This window comes from Embiotoca jacksoni, unplaced genomic scaffold (assembly GCF_022577435.1).
Source record: "Embiotoca jacksoni isolate LCO1_2020_lvr unplaced genomic scaffold, fEmbJac1.0.p SCAF_7, whole genome shotgun sequence".
NCBI lineage: Eukaryota > Metazoa > Chordata > Actinopteri > Embiotocidae > Embiotoca > Embiotoca jacksoni.
The window spans coordinates 3,346,762-3,359,549 of record NW_027185425.1 but is presented as its reverse complement, the minus strand read 5'-3'; the positions used below and the strand labels follow the sequence as shown (position 1 = coordinate 3,359,549).

The following is a 12,788-nucleotide window of genomic DNA, read 5'->3' as shown; positions in this document are numbered from 1 at the left end:
CTGACTTCAAAACAGTTCATCCAGTAAATGCTCTCGAATGGACACAAATGTAAAGGAACCAAAAAAGGTGATTCAAGTCACAAGTGACTTTGTTACTGTCAGCGCTGTTTAGTCATACCTCCTTCCTTTTAAACCCCTGAGAACTTACTTGACAGTGATACAGCAACGGTAGACTCTAAAACAGGAGGGTTTTGTAAACTAAAACTGGTGATGTAAACAGTACTTTTTGAGTTTTATTCGTGAATGACTACTTTCATTTCCTGTCTTCTGTTGAGAAAAAAAAAAAAAAAAAAAAACGGTCTGAAGACTGAGCCAATCAGAGGGATTGTGGCATGAGACTTCCTCGTGTTTATTACCAGCAAGAGAAGAGTAGTAAGCAGGATGCTGCAAGGGCGTGTGCTTGTTGTTCCAGTCAATGATATACAAAGGCTCAGTCTCCGTGTTACCATGATTGTAGTTAATGTGTTCATAGCTAAGGAGCAGAATTGTCATGTCCACGTGGGTGCATTTCTTGCTATTTAGTCATGAGACAATGGTAATGGTTGCACATCAAATTAATCTAAAAAGAATAATTTAGAAGAAGAAGAAAAAGAAAGGACAAGGCTGAAGAAATTAAGAGTGCTTTTTTTTAATTTTCAATTTTAATTTTTTTTTTTTTTTTTTTAAATGAAATGAAAGGCCCAACATTTTTCTGCCTCAGCTGCAGTGAACATGTTGGACACACTTTTATTATGTTGCTGTAAATGACAGCCCCCCCCCCCCCCCTGTTTTGCTGGTGGTAATCTCACTTCAATATTGGTAAATAATCACTGAATGTAGATTCTTTGTTTGTTTAAAAGAATAGCTACTTTAACATCGGCAGTACATTTCTGTAGGATTAGCTGACTTTGAATTGGTAAATTATGGACAGGAGGAAACTCTTTAGCTATCAGATCAGCATGAAATAATAGTTGAATGGTTTGAGTCGTGAGGGAAGACTGATGTTCATTTTCTGCGGCTCACCTCCAGTCTGTTTTTTTTGTTTTGTTTTGTTTTTTTAAACATGACCACAATTGTCCACTTTCCTTAATCTAGTGTTTGTTATTGTAACCAGGACAGTAAATGTTTCTAAACCCTAACAAAGTATTCGTTTGAACCCAAACCAGAATTTCCCCCTGAACCTAAACAAGTTGGTTTTGTGCCTAACCCAACCAAGTCATTTGTTCTTTAATTTTGGACATAACTAGCAACAGCAGCATTTTCTTTGAAAGCTTCAACGTGAATACTGCAAGATCTTTTTTTTAAAGATGATTGGCAATTATAGCACAATTTGCAATGAAATGTTAAATGAAACACTAGAAATGTGTTTATATATTACAAGTATTGCTCCTCTTTTCAAATATTATCTTGGCATGAAAACACATGCAAAACACCAGAAGTATAGAAACAATATCTTTAATATGCTACATCATGTAAATATAAAAGTATCATCAAAATAGTCTCTCGCATATAAATTTTTAACATCTCATAACCTGTTTTCAAAAATAAACTACATAAGCAAATATACTGTACAAAAGAAAAAAACTAACACGTGATAAAAGAAGTACACTACTGACTCAGTAGTATCATGTTTGAAAAGCCGTTCTTGTTGCTTTTGGCCAATACCCAAAGCACACGGTTCTTGTTACATTTTCATTCCAGGGCTAAGTGACAAAAACATTTAAAAGTTACAAACTTGTGCTCCTGTTTTTATTTGTTTTCTGTTGCTGAATATGAGGTACCAATGTGTGAATTCATATTTGGATGAAGCTTGTGTTTACAAATATTTGCAGTAAAGCTGTGTGAGAAATATCAGAAACATTTGAAACCAGTAAAAGTCTGACCAAGTATGAATAGATAGATCTTGCGTACATAACTGTTCACATTGAATATGTTGTATTTTGTTTCCTTTTTAGGTTTTGTTCAGCACAGTGTGTCTAATGCCTAAATTAGCTATGATAAGCTGTCAGATAATCAGCAAAGCAATAATGCCTTATCTGAATCCCTTTCCTCCATTTTAATGTTAGAATAAGTTGAACAATGATGCAAAAACAGTGCTAAACATTCATGTTTTTTGATTGCAGTTTTGGCAAATACTTATTATTACACAGTTTCAGGACACCTGATTCCCCCCCCCCCCTTTTTGATCATAAATAAATAAAATAATCACACACAGGTGAGTAGCAGAAGGTAGTTTGTGCTATCACTGTGTCCTGACAAGAATTTGTACTCACAGTTGAACACGTGTACAACATAACAAGTGAAGACTCATTCACAGGTTTGTGCCATGTTATTGTTCCTGAGGCCATTTGTGATTTTCCTAAAGAGGTCAGATCTCCTTAGAAAAATGTCAACACATAGAAAGAAAAACACTAAATGAAAAAACAAACTATGATACAACTAAATAAATATAAATGACTCAATAATAATAATTAAAAAAAAAGTAATAAGTTAAAGCACAAAAAAGCAAACAATTCTCTACCTGAGTAAAAAAAGTTTTAAATACTTCATAGCTTAACAACACCTCCCTCTTTAAATTTTTCAATTGACTTTTGAGAGGAAGTATAATCACTGAATACCCTCGCCCAGTCTTTGGAATGCTCTTCTTTTGGTGCTATGCTCATTGGTTTTGGAAAGTTCATATTCCCTGTTGTCCCTGATATGGCAACAAAGGGAATTTTATTTGGCGACACTTATTTTCTTGGTAGATAATTATGCTCTATGTACATCTTATTTCTAACTTCTTCTCACTGTCCTTCTTCTTTCACCATTGGCCGCTTGTGGAGATGAACAACGCTGGCTCTGTTCTGGTAGGTAAGAGGAGGACCGTGGTGTGATGCCGGTACGGCTGTTTGGGCCATGGGCATTACTGGTGCGTTGATGGCCGCCGTCAGAGCTTTGAGCAGAACGGTGGCCTCCTTCTGGTCCTCCTTTCCCTCGCCTTCCAAGGTACGAGTCAGCCACTGCTCGACAGCTTCCCCCACCTGGAGTGCAGACGCCGTCTCTGTGAGCGTGTCGGCTTCTTGGCTGGCGTCAAACCGCTCCACCATCTCCTTCATGTGCATGTTGACGGGAACGCTGGAGTTGGCCAGGCAGCAGCTGCGCAGGTGGATGCAGAGGGAGAAGCTGTGAAAGAAGGCCTGGGTGCAGAGCTGGCAGCGGTATGGGTGGTCGCGGCTGCTGTGGAGGCGGCGGTGCAGTTTGAGGTGGATGTATTGGGTGAACTTGGTGTTGCACAGCTTGCACTGGTACGGTTTTTCACCGGAGTGTAGCCGCAGGTGTGTTTTCAAGTTGCTCGTGCTGCTGAAGCGTTTGTGACACACCTGGAAAATATGAAATGAAAAGTTGTGGTTTCTGTGAGTCACATGTCACATGGCTGATGACATAAGTCGAGCACCTTAACACAACTGGATGGGTTGTGTTCAGGATCATTATGGAAAGAAAAAGGTGCAATATCATCCTGATGTATCGTGATTGATCATGTTATTCCAGTTCCTTGGGTGCAAACTAAACACTCACACCCACAGAGTCACCTTAGCAAACAAAAGCATGAAGATGCTATTACATGACAAGTTGGGTAGTGGCTCAATTTAAAACCAAACAAACATTGTCTTAACAGATAGTTATGAGTCAGAGATATTTTATGTTTACAATGTGTGTCTTTGTACATCTCTCATACTCTCGACTATACACCCAACTTCATGTTAAGATCAGTAAAGAGCTTATGAAAAGAGAAGAAAACACTTATAGGTTATGATTTGTGACATACCTGACATTCATGTGGTTTCTCTCCCGTGTGGACCAGGTGATGCTTCTGGAGGTGGGCCAGCTGAGTGAAGCTCTTCTTACATAAGTTACACTGGAACGGTCTCTCGCCACTGTGCACTCGGAGATGGACCTAGAATTACGTAGATGATGCAATAATAGGTCATGATTACTGGTGTCAAAAGGCAAATGACTGGACAGTTTCGGTGTCAAAAACTTACAATACATTAAAGTCAGTTATAATTTGAGGAGCTGAAATTACCTTGAGGTTTGACAGCTGTCCGAAAGTCTTGGTGCAGATGTTACATTCATACTTGATCTTTCCATTCTGCTTCTTCAGCGGATAGGGCAGCGATTTGTGACCAGGGCCATTGCGTGGCGCTGTGCTGGTTTTGGTTGTAGGCAGGCTGAGGTTCATGGCCTCCTCACAGCCAGAGGGAGACTGCTCTGGGGACTGATGGTGGCCGTTGGGCTTGGCGGGAGGGGAAAGCTCTGGAGTGGCTGGGGCGCCTCTCGGTGGTGAAACATTTGGTGTTAGTTCTTTTAGACCTCCCTGTGGAGATGAAGCGTAGGGCAGGGACACTGGAAGTAGATTTGGTGGGCCGATAGGAGGGTACGGGAGTCCGTCTGTGCCCAGGTAGCTGCTGTATCGGAGGGATCCTCTTGAGGACAGCATCCCAGGAAAGGGAGGAGAGTAGGAGGGGAGGAGGAGGCGAGGATAGTGTGGGCCGTAGGGAGGGAGGAATTGGTAAGCGGGCTGGATAGGTCTGGACTGGGAGTAAAGGGAGTACGATGAGACAAGGCCCTCCCTGTGCCCATAGAGGCCGTGGAGGTGAAGGGGGAGATTTCTGTGCGGAGTTTGGAGTGCAGGGTGGTGATCCGGTAGATACGGGTGATTTAAGCCCAGGCTGGCCTCTCTGTGTTCAGGCTGAGGTGAAGGAGTGATCCCCCTGCCTTCTGCATCCTTCTCCTCCTTCTCAACCTTTTTGCTAAAGTCCATGATCTGGTCGTTGGGCGTGTCAGGTGGAGTGTCTCTCTCCAAGATCTCCACGTCGATCTTCTCTTCTGTTTCTGTTTCCCTTTCTACTTTTACCTCTTCCTTTGTTCTTTCTTTAAGCCATGTCTGCTGAGGTAGATGCTGTCTGGCGTACTCAGGCTTTTGGTCTTCATCAGTGCTCATGTATTCTGTGAGGGGAAAAAAAACCATCATGTTATTATCATGTTAAATTCTTTGTGGTAACATTTTTCACAGACATATCATACATCTGCTCACAGAAGGCACTCCCTCTTATGGTAAATGATAGTAGTTTCAGTTGTGATATGACAGGTAGATCATGAATTGTCGTTTTCTGTTTGTCAATCACAGTAGTGACATTAGTGTGGAGAAAAGGGTTGGTAGTGAAGGGTGTGGGAGTCCATGTGTCATGTCAAGTATCAGGAGTTGTACTGCAAGATTTTGAGTTTCATTTGTGAAACCTTTTTTCTGGGTAGAGCTGTATGAACTGACCGCAAAAAATTCTTCCTTTTCTCCTTCTCTTTTTTTGTGAGAAAGTATCTGCTTGGCTTCCTGTAAGTGTAGATTGTGCGAGTTATATTTAAGGTTGTCTAATAGAGCGTACCAATTCTTTCTTCATGTCTGAGCCTGTTTATTGCAAATAAATACATTTTACTTTATGATCAACAAGTTTCTAAACATAGTTTATTAGACAGAATCTCTTTTTTTTTTCTTCTTCTTCCAGAGTCCTGATCCTTGTGCATCAGCTCATTTTTGTACTTTGTAAAAGTTATATTACAGTTGCAGTAATGCATTTGCAAGAACAGACTCATTTAAAATGTGGATATCTGCATTTGAATGCCACCACACAACAACCAATACCGGAAAACTATCTGCCCATCAAAAAGCAAACAATGAACAAAAGTGGACTCTGACTAAAAGGAAGGTAAAAGTAATGACACCATGCCTTTACATTAGTCACCAGGATGATTGACGACCAATCTGATGTATCCAGTTGGCATGAATCATAAAGTTTTCCCTCATCATTCAGGATGATGAGGGTATCACCTGATGTTCCAATAATAGCTGAAAACAAATGACTCACAAAGGTACTTTGACCAGACATGACTCCCTTTTAGATGTCTCCCCTCTCCGTAAAATCCCACAACTTTGAACATCTATCTCGTGAAATACTGAGATTTGTTTTGTCTACGTTTGGCGTGTGCGTTCTTCATGATCGTCACGGAAAGAAATGGCATCAAACCAACTATCTCTACTGTTGATCAAATATAAAATCAGATATTCTTCACAAGAAGGGACTATAACTAACGTGTCGTGAAAGAATTTTGCTGATAATCTCGTGACTCAGGGACACTTGTTTAGTCATGGCACAGATCTAAATCTGTATTGTTATCAGCTCTCGTAAGAAAGAATAGAAACAATTTTTGTCATTCATTGTGCTGCCTCATGGCTAAAAACAGCTCATAATCAGCTGTCTGCCACTCCTTCTCACTAATTCATTCATTAGTCAAATCAAAGGAACTGGGAAAACGTTGGTTCCATATGAACGGCAAGTCTTTTTGTTTTATGCACAAAATGGTCATGATAAACAACTTTCAACAGCTTCCGTCTCATAATAAAAGCCCACGAAAGTTTATATATACTAGCGCTGTCCCTTCCTGTGCCTCAAGATATTTATTAGCGCTGCCTATGTTTACTTCTACCAAGCCTGTAAACAAGGCCATTAAATCTTCATCCACAAGTAGAAAAAAACCTGCTTTTCTGCTCCTGCTGCACTCACTCTGCTTGATGTCCTCTTGCTGGCTGCAGAGCCTCTGGGCGAACTCCTGACTGTACCAGACCAGCATCTCCTGTTTAGGCTCCACCGGACGCATGGTGTAGAAGTAGATGTCCCGGCCGTTCTGGCACGCCACCAGGTTCTGTTCGGCCAGAGAGCGGGCTGGGTTGACGTAACGCATCCAGTTGCTCCTCTGCACGTCAAAGCCATCAATGAAGTTTTGAAGTTGGCCGCCGCTGTAAATCTGCAGGAGAAGAAGAGAGAAGGTGAGATTAGCATAATAAATTGTACAATAAAGTATCTAATACGGTCTAATTTAACTGTCCGTTATGTGGACACATTCACAGTTAACACCACTGTTTGAAATACAATTCTCTGCTATGATGCTGATTAAAACCCATTTTAAATCATCGAAAACTCCATGAAAAAAAAAAAAAAAAAAATCAGGATTATAGAGCAAAAAGGCCAAATAATCACCTCTGCCATGTACAATTATATATCCTGTATCCTCTTCAGTTATCAGTTACAGTATCTGGCTCCTTTAGTCTGCGCTGTACAGCTCTGCCCCCTGTGTGTTCAACTGTTGTGTGTGTTGTGCTTCAGCGTCAGTCTTTTTGAGGTGTGAGCCATGGAGGCGTGTCCCGTGCATTCACCACAGTGGCTGCCTCTCTCTCACTCTCTCTCTCTGTCTCTGTTTCCCTCTCCTTTTCTCACGGCTCCGTGGTTTCTGTTCATTAAATTCGTGGGATGGATATTTGTGGTACAATTAATGTCCTTAAAAAGGAAAAAAATAATGTTGATCTAGCACCGTCTTGAAAGAGAAATGCAACAGGTGCTGGCAGGCTGCCAAAGCAGCACACAGGCAGGAATGCTTAGGGCAGCACGTCCACCGACGTCATCCTCCTGTGTCATGAGGCTGATAATATAATCATTCCAATGGAACGTCAACTTTCACTACTCTCGGGCAGGACGCCCATCAGAAGTTTACAGGAAATGAAGCCAGAAGGAAAACACGTTGGATGGCTGCCATAGTTCCTCATAGGAATTGACTCAGCAGAATTGGAAAATGTCCTAAATGGCAAAAGCCTTATATGGATCAAAGAGAGTAAAGAAAGGAAAGACTGAAAAGAGGCGGAAGTAGTGTCTTGTGCGCGTATGCGAGTGCTGAACAATAGTCCCTTCCTTTGTATATGTGACACATGTTGCATAGCACTTGAGTGTCGGTAAGCGTCCAATGACTGTGTAAGAGTGAATCCATTGTTACGTGCCACCAGCTTCTACAACTTCCTCTAAAAAGTTTTGCAAAAGCCCTGCACTCCAGTGCATTATGCGTGCGTGCGTTTGTCTCTCCGTATTGACGTACAGACATGGACCTGATGTGAAACTTCTGCATCTGAGCAACCAGTGTTTTTTGTTTTTTTTTCTCACAAATAACAGAAGAAAAAAAAAATAACAGAAAAAAAAAAAAAGCTTACAGCAGGTACTTTTCCCAAAGGTCCCTTTCTCACATCTAGATGTGGGACTACCATCAGACCTTGTGTGTATTGATGTGTATTTACATTATGTTTAAATAGACACGTGCATGTGTTTTTCTCACCCTCCAGAAGTATTTTCTGTTTGCCTGTTTGGGAACATTGTCTTTGGTGTAGACATCTCCTTGGAGGGGACCGAAGCGAGTCCCCTGAGGGATGTACTCTTTGCTGAACACACCCGTCACCTGTGGAAAAAAACCCTGCATGAATCATCAATCAAGAGTCTCTTACACAGCAACTTAGCACTCAGCCTTCGTATCACACAAACACCTGAAAGTTAATCTCCCAGGCACTAATTAAGGAAGTATCTCTAATTCTGTTATTTAAAATCTATACATGATGGGGGGGTATTGCACGTTACTTGTGTGTGTCTGCTGTTTACATGCAGCAGGTTGGTGGCCTGCACTGTGGTGGCCCTGTCGCGTTTACCCATACAGCTCCTATGGAGCCACATTTAAACTTGCAAGGTGACCCACTTTCGACCCTAATGAGTTAAACGAATGGAGAGAATTACACACTCTCTCTGACCTACTCCACTGATCTCTGACCTGCTGCCCTCATAAAACACCGGAGGGAGAGTACAGGTACAGATGTTTGTCTTGTGAATTTAAGTAAAATTTACAGAAGGCAATAGCACTCCTTAAAAGCCACAAACGGCAAAAGCAATTTAAGAGACTAATGTTTCCAGACGGGTTTTTTTTTCTCAAGACACCTTTTACAAAATATTCTGTGGAAATGAGTCAGACCTCGAATCAGTGCCTCGGGCCCTGTCTGTATTACATTTCTTTCTTACTATACCTTGTTGCCTAGGGACATGTGTTTGCAGAACAAAGTGTGTTGTTTTACAGGTTATTAGGTACTTTTTTTATCTTTTAAGATATTTTTTTTATGGAGTTGTGTAAGTTAAAGTAATATTGAGGGAGTGCTTGCGATGCATGTTCTCTTTGTTTTGCAGGACAGCTTTATGATTCACACTTAATAGAAAATGGACAGGCTTGGGATCAATCCTTGTCAAAGCACGCGTACACACACACACACAGACACACACACACACACACACACACACACACACACACACAGACAGACAAAGTCTTGAGTTTTTTGTGTTCCATCCTTAAATACCCCCTCACCCCAAACTCAAACTCCCAGCACCCCCCACATGCATAAACGCACACTGTCTCTACCCGTCGATGAGGAATTATAATTCAAACTTCCTGTTAAGACGATTTTCATCCATATGAAGGTCAACCCTTGAAAGACAAAACAAGAAACAAACACCTGAAGACGTTGTGAAGATTTATCACGTAAATGACGTGCGTGCGTGTCAAGCGGCCATTGAAGCGGGTGAGGTGATTCCAGGATGAGATGAACAAGTCTGACAGGGACATTGTGCTTCGCTGGCCTTGCGTGACTAACGAACTGCTGTGGCTGCTGGACTGCCGCTACTGCTTAACCGTTCGGTTCAGCCAGGTTGGGAGGAGGTTCGGGAGGGGGGTGGGGTGGGGTGATGAAGAATGGAAGAAAAGGAGGCAGGGCGTTCTTAAGTGGACCCACGCTATCACCCTCCTGAAGGCCCTCTCTCTTTTCTTTTTCTTCCCCCCCCCCTGCCTTCTCCCAATCCCCTCGTCTTCTCTGAACTCTCTTGAAATAGCTCGCTCGCCTGCCAGGTTGAAGCCTGATGCCTGGCTGGCTGCCTGTCCCCAACGAAAGTTAATCATCTGGTTTTAACCTAAATTTCCCACCACCCCCCACTCCGCCAGTACACCTCCTCCCCGGCCCAGCCTCTCCTCCCTCCCTGTCCATTTCCTCCGCTACCTCTCCCTCTCTCTCTCTCCCCCCATTTACTGCCACTCGTTGCTGTAACGCCCCATCTGCCACGTGCCCCCTTCACCCCTCTTTGCCTTTACTGGCACGCTTCTTGTAAAATTGGGAAGAAACTGAGGTCTGAAAATATGTCGAAAAGTTACAAGGAATAGAAATACATGTGAGCCCAAATTTCTCTTTGTAGTGCCGATGAAGTGTGAAGTATGTTGATGTGCGCAACGATAACCTACTCCAGTTTCTGTTTTACTTCAGTCTCCACACACTTACCTGTGTGGAAAAACCTCCCTTCCTGATAACTGTGCCCACGCATGCACACCCTTCCACACAAAGGAGCAGCTGTAGTTCACCATCATCATAGCAAATATGTTTCCTAGCTTTAAGCGACAGCATGTGAAGGAGAAAGATTCACATGACACCATCTTTAGGAAGGGAAACCACTCAATAGACAAAAGCCAGTTTAAGCAAAGCAGATTACTGGCAGCCATGTGAGCGTGTGCTCGTGCTTGTTCTCATGTCTCATCTGATATCTTTTCAAATGAGTGCATACACACATATGTACACAATCCTTCAATTACCTGCCAACAAGTGTTTTTTTTGTGTGTGGTTATAAAATAAACTACATCAAAATATATATAATATTATGCCTGATCAGCAAGTACTGCTGCAACAACTTTGGCTGCATCGGGTGTGAGTGTCTGAAGTATTTGTGTGCGATGTGTTGGCAAATAAACGGGCTGATTTAAAATCAGCCCTCAATGTGATTTTATCACCAAAAATCTGCACATCTTTTCTTGTCCTGCAGCAGCGAACGCCGCAGAAGGAGGAGGAACAGATGAGAGTGTGAGAGCTAGAGAAGAGGAACGACGACTGGGCAGGCAGAAAGAGGAAGGCGGCAGCGAAGTAAACCGCAAGCATTGAGAGAGCGTCAAGAGCAACTACAAAAGAAGTGAGTGTGACTTTGCTCTCTCTTCCTTATAAGATAACAAATCTGTCTTCGGTGACAGTAAACGTTCCCTCTTAGACGCCTGCACAGAGACATGATTGCAGGGCTTCAGAAAAGGTGACATGTCCAGACAGATGACTGATCCCGCTACAGTAGACGCCAACAGAATCAACAAAGGGATACTGACTCACCTGAGTGGGAGCGGATGTGAGAGGTAAAGAGGACGGACACGGTTGTAAAGAAGGAAAAAGAAAAAAAAGAGAGTGGAGGGAAAGTCTTGATGCAATTCGATCACTTAGAGGAAGGCAAGCTGGTTCCTGACATCCTATCCTGTGTGCCTAAATGGGCTTATATCTCGATCTTTATCTATATCTGCAGCCATTATTATAGATGTGAGAGATGTAAACATGAAGTAAGTTAAAGTGACCAGAAGACACAGTAAACAAACAACAACAACAACAACAAAAAGGCCCCTGACCTCAAGCTGCCAGTGGCCTCGTGTCCTACCGCCCCAGACTCTCACACACACACACACACACACACACACACACACACACACACACACACACACACACACACACACACACCGTGCAGGATAGCGCATGTGTGAAGAACTCATTAGTCAGCAGATCTTTTGTTTGGAGTAGCCCAATGCAGATGGCCTGACAGAATACTTAATATTCGTATTTGTATCGCATTTTAAAATACATTTTTCTTCAACTCGAACAGTAAACAATCTGAAGAAAAGTAGCCCCTTACCTCGTTGTCTGTGCTGTAATCGAAGGTGAGGTTGCGTGGGATGGAGGTCATGGCTTTGGGCAGGCTGAAGCTGGGGTCCGACACCTGGTCTGGCACGATGTAGGTGCAGTTGAGGGCGAAGTCCACCTCCCTCCACCCGCTCATGTCTCCAGGTGTGCTTTCCAGTTTCATTCAGGACAGTATAGTGTGAAATATTATTTCAGGCGTTTTAGACCCTTTTTTGTTTGGTTTGTTTCGGTTTGGTTTAAGTTGCTTTGGTATAGAAGTACTTTGGTTTGGTTGGGGTAGGTCCCTTCTCTTAGGTACGTTGGTTAAAGCTCAAGATCTGCAAAAAGGGCAGTAGAGAAAGACATTTCAGAGCCTTATAAATAATGTGGTTTCCATAATTTAAAGGTGAAGAACAATAAATATGGGAGACAGAAAGAAATAATCTAGTTCTGTGAAGTCATAATGGTCACCTGCCTCTCTAAAAGTGGAAATAGATAGACAAAAACTGATAGTATGACACACTACAGTGAAACCTGAGGTTCTATTCAAATCAGTTTCCAAAATCAACTACATATTGGACTGTGTCCTAAAAATCCCTTAACTTTCTTAAGACTCAGCCTGCTGACAGTCATTTAGTATTCAGTCAGCTGCTTCCATTCATGAAGAACCAAAGTTCATTGACACTCTTCTTGGCTCACATCCCAACTCACTATTCAGTTTAACCAGCCAGTAGGTCAGCTTGTCATTTACTGCTAATTCTTTTTGATTTATCCATCATCCAAAACAATCCATGGTTTTAATTAGAAGCCAAAAAATAAACAAAATGTGACTTACATTCACACATTCATTCAGCTGGTGGATCCTCATTTCTTTGGCTATGTCATCCCTTGATCGTTTTTCCCATTAGCATCCGTCCCTTTGTAGAAATTCCTCTCCGTTAGATCCTTTGGATATCCGCTCGCGCTGTGGCCACTCTGTCACCCTCACCAGAAACTCATGAGCCAGGATTGCGCCAAGCTTTTTTAGCTCGACGTCCCGGCCAATCACGAGCCGCCGTGGTCATGTGACCGAGCCATCTGACACACAACTGTTGGTTTTTGGACAACAACATCAGTGACGTTGTACACTTGGGCAGCGAGTGTCTGTTGTAATGAATGCTTACTTACA

General features: G+C 42.5%; 1 protein-coding gene across 2 annotated transcripts; it reads right to left on the bottom strand.

Annotated features, from left to right (window-relative positions):
• Positions 1-1,418: 1,418 nt before the first annotated feature.
• Positions 1,419-11,804, bottom strand: prdm1b (PR domain containing 1b, with ZNF domain). 2 transcript variants are annotated; one of them, XM_069176377.1, is made up of 6 exons: positions 11,634-11,804; positions 8,173-8,292; positions 6,579-6,819; positions 4,046-4,968; positions 3,788-3,916; positions 1,419-3,341 (listed from the first exon to the last, which is right to left on the bottom strand). In XM_069176377.1, the coding sequence occupies exons 1-6, from the start codon at positions 11,802-11,804 to the stop codon at positions 2,766-2,768; spliced, it is 2,160 nt and encodes a 719-aa protein (XP_069032478.1). In that variant the 3' UTR covers positions 1,419-2,765. The 2 variants fall into 2 exon arrangements, with proteins under 2 accessions (XP_069032478.1, XP_069032479.1); XM_069176378.1 differs by lacking the exons at positions 8,173-8,292; positions 11,634-11,804 and adding an exon at positions 7,053-7,144.
• Between the last annotated feature and the right edge of the window lie 984 nt (positions 11,805-12,788).

Bases quoted from the DNA above. Each gene is read 5' to 3' on its own strand.
- prdm1b (XM_069176377.1), bottom strand. From the start codon at position 11,804: ATGAAACTGGAAAGCACACCTGGAGACATGAGCGGGTGGAGGGAGGTG. The intron at 6,820-8,172 runs GTGAGAAAAACA...CTTCTCCTGCAG, and splicing joins ACAGAAAATACTTCTGGAGG to ATTTACAGCGGCGGCCAACT. The intron at 3,917-4,045 runs GTAATTTCAGCT...ACGTAATTCTAG, and splicing joins GACAGCTGTCAAACCTCAAG to GTCCATCTCCGAGTGCACAG.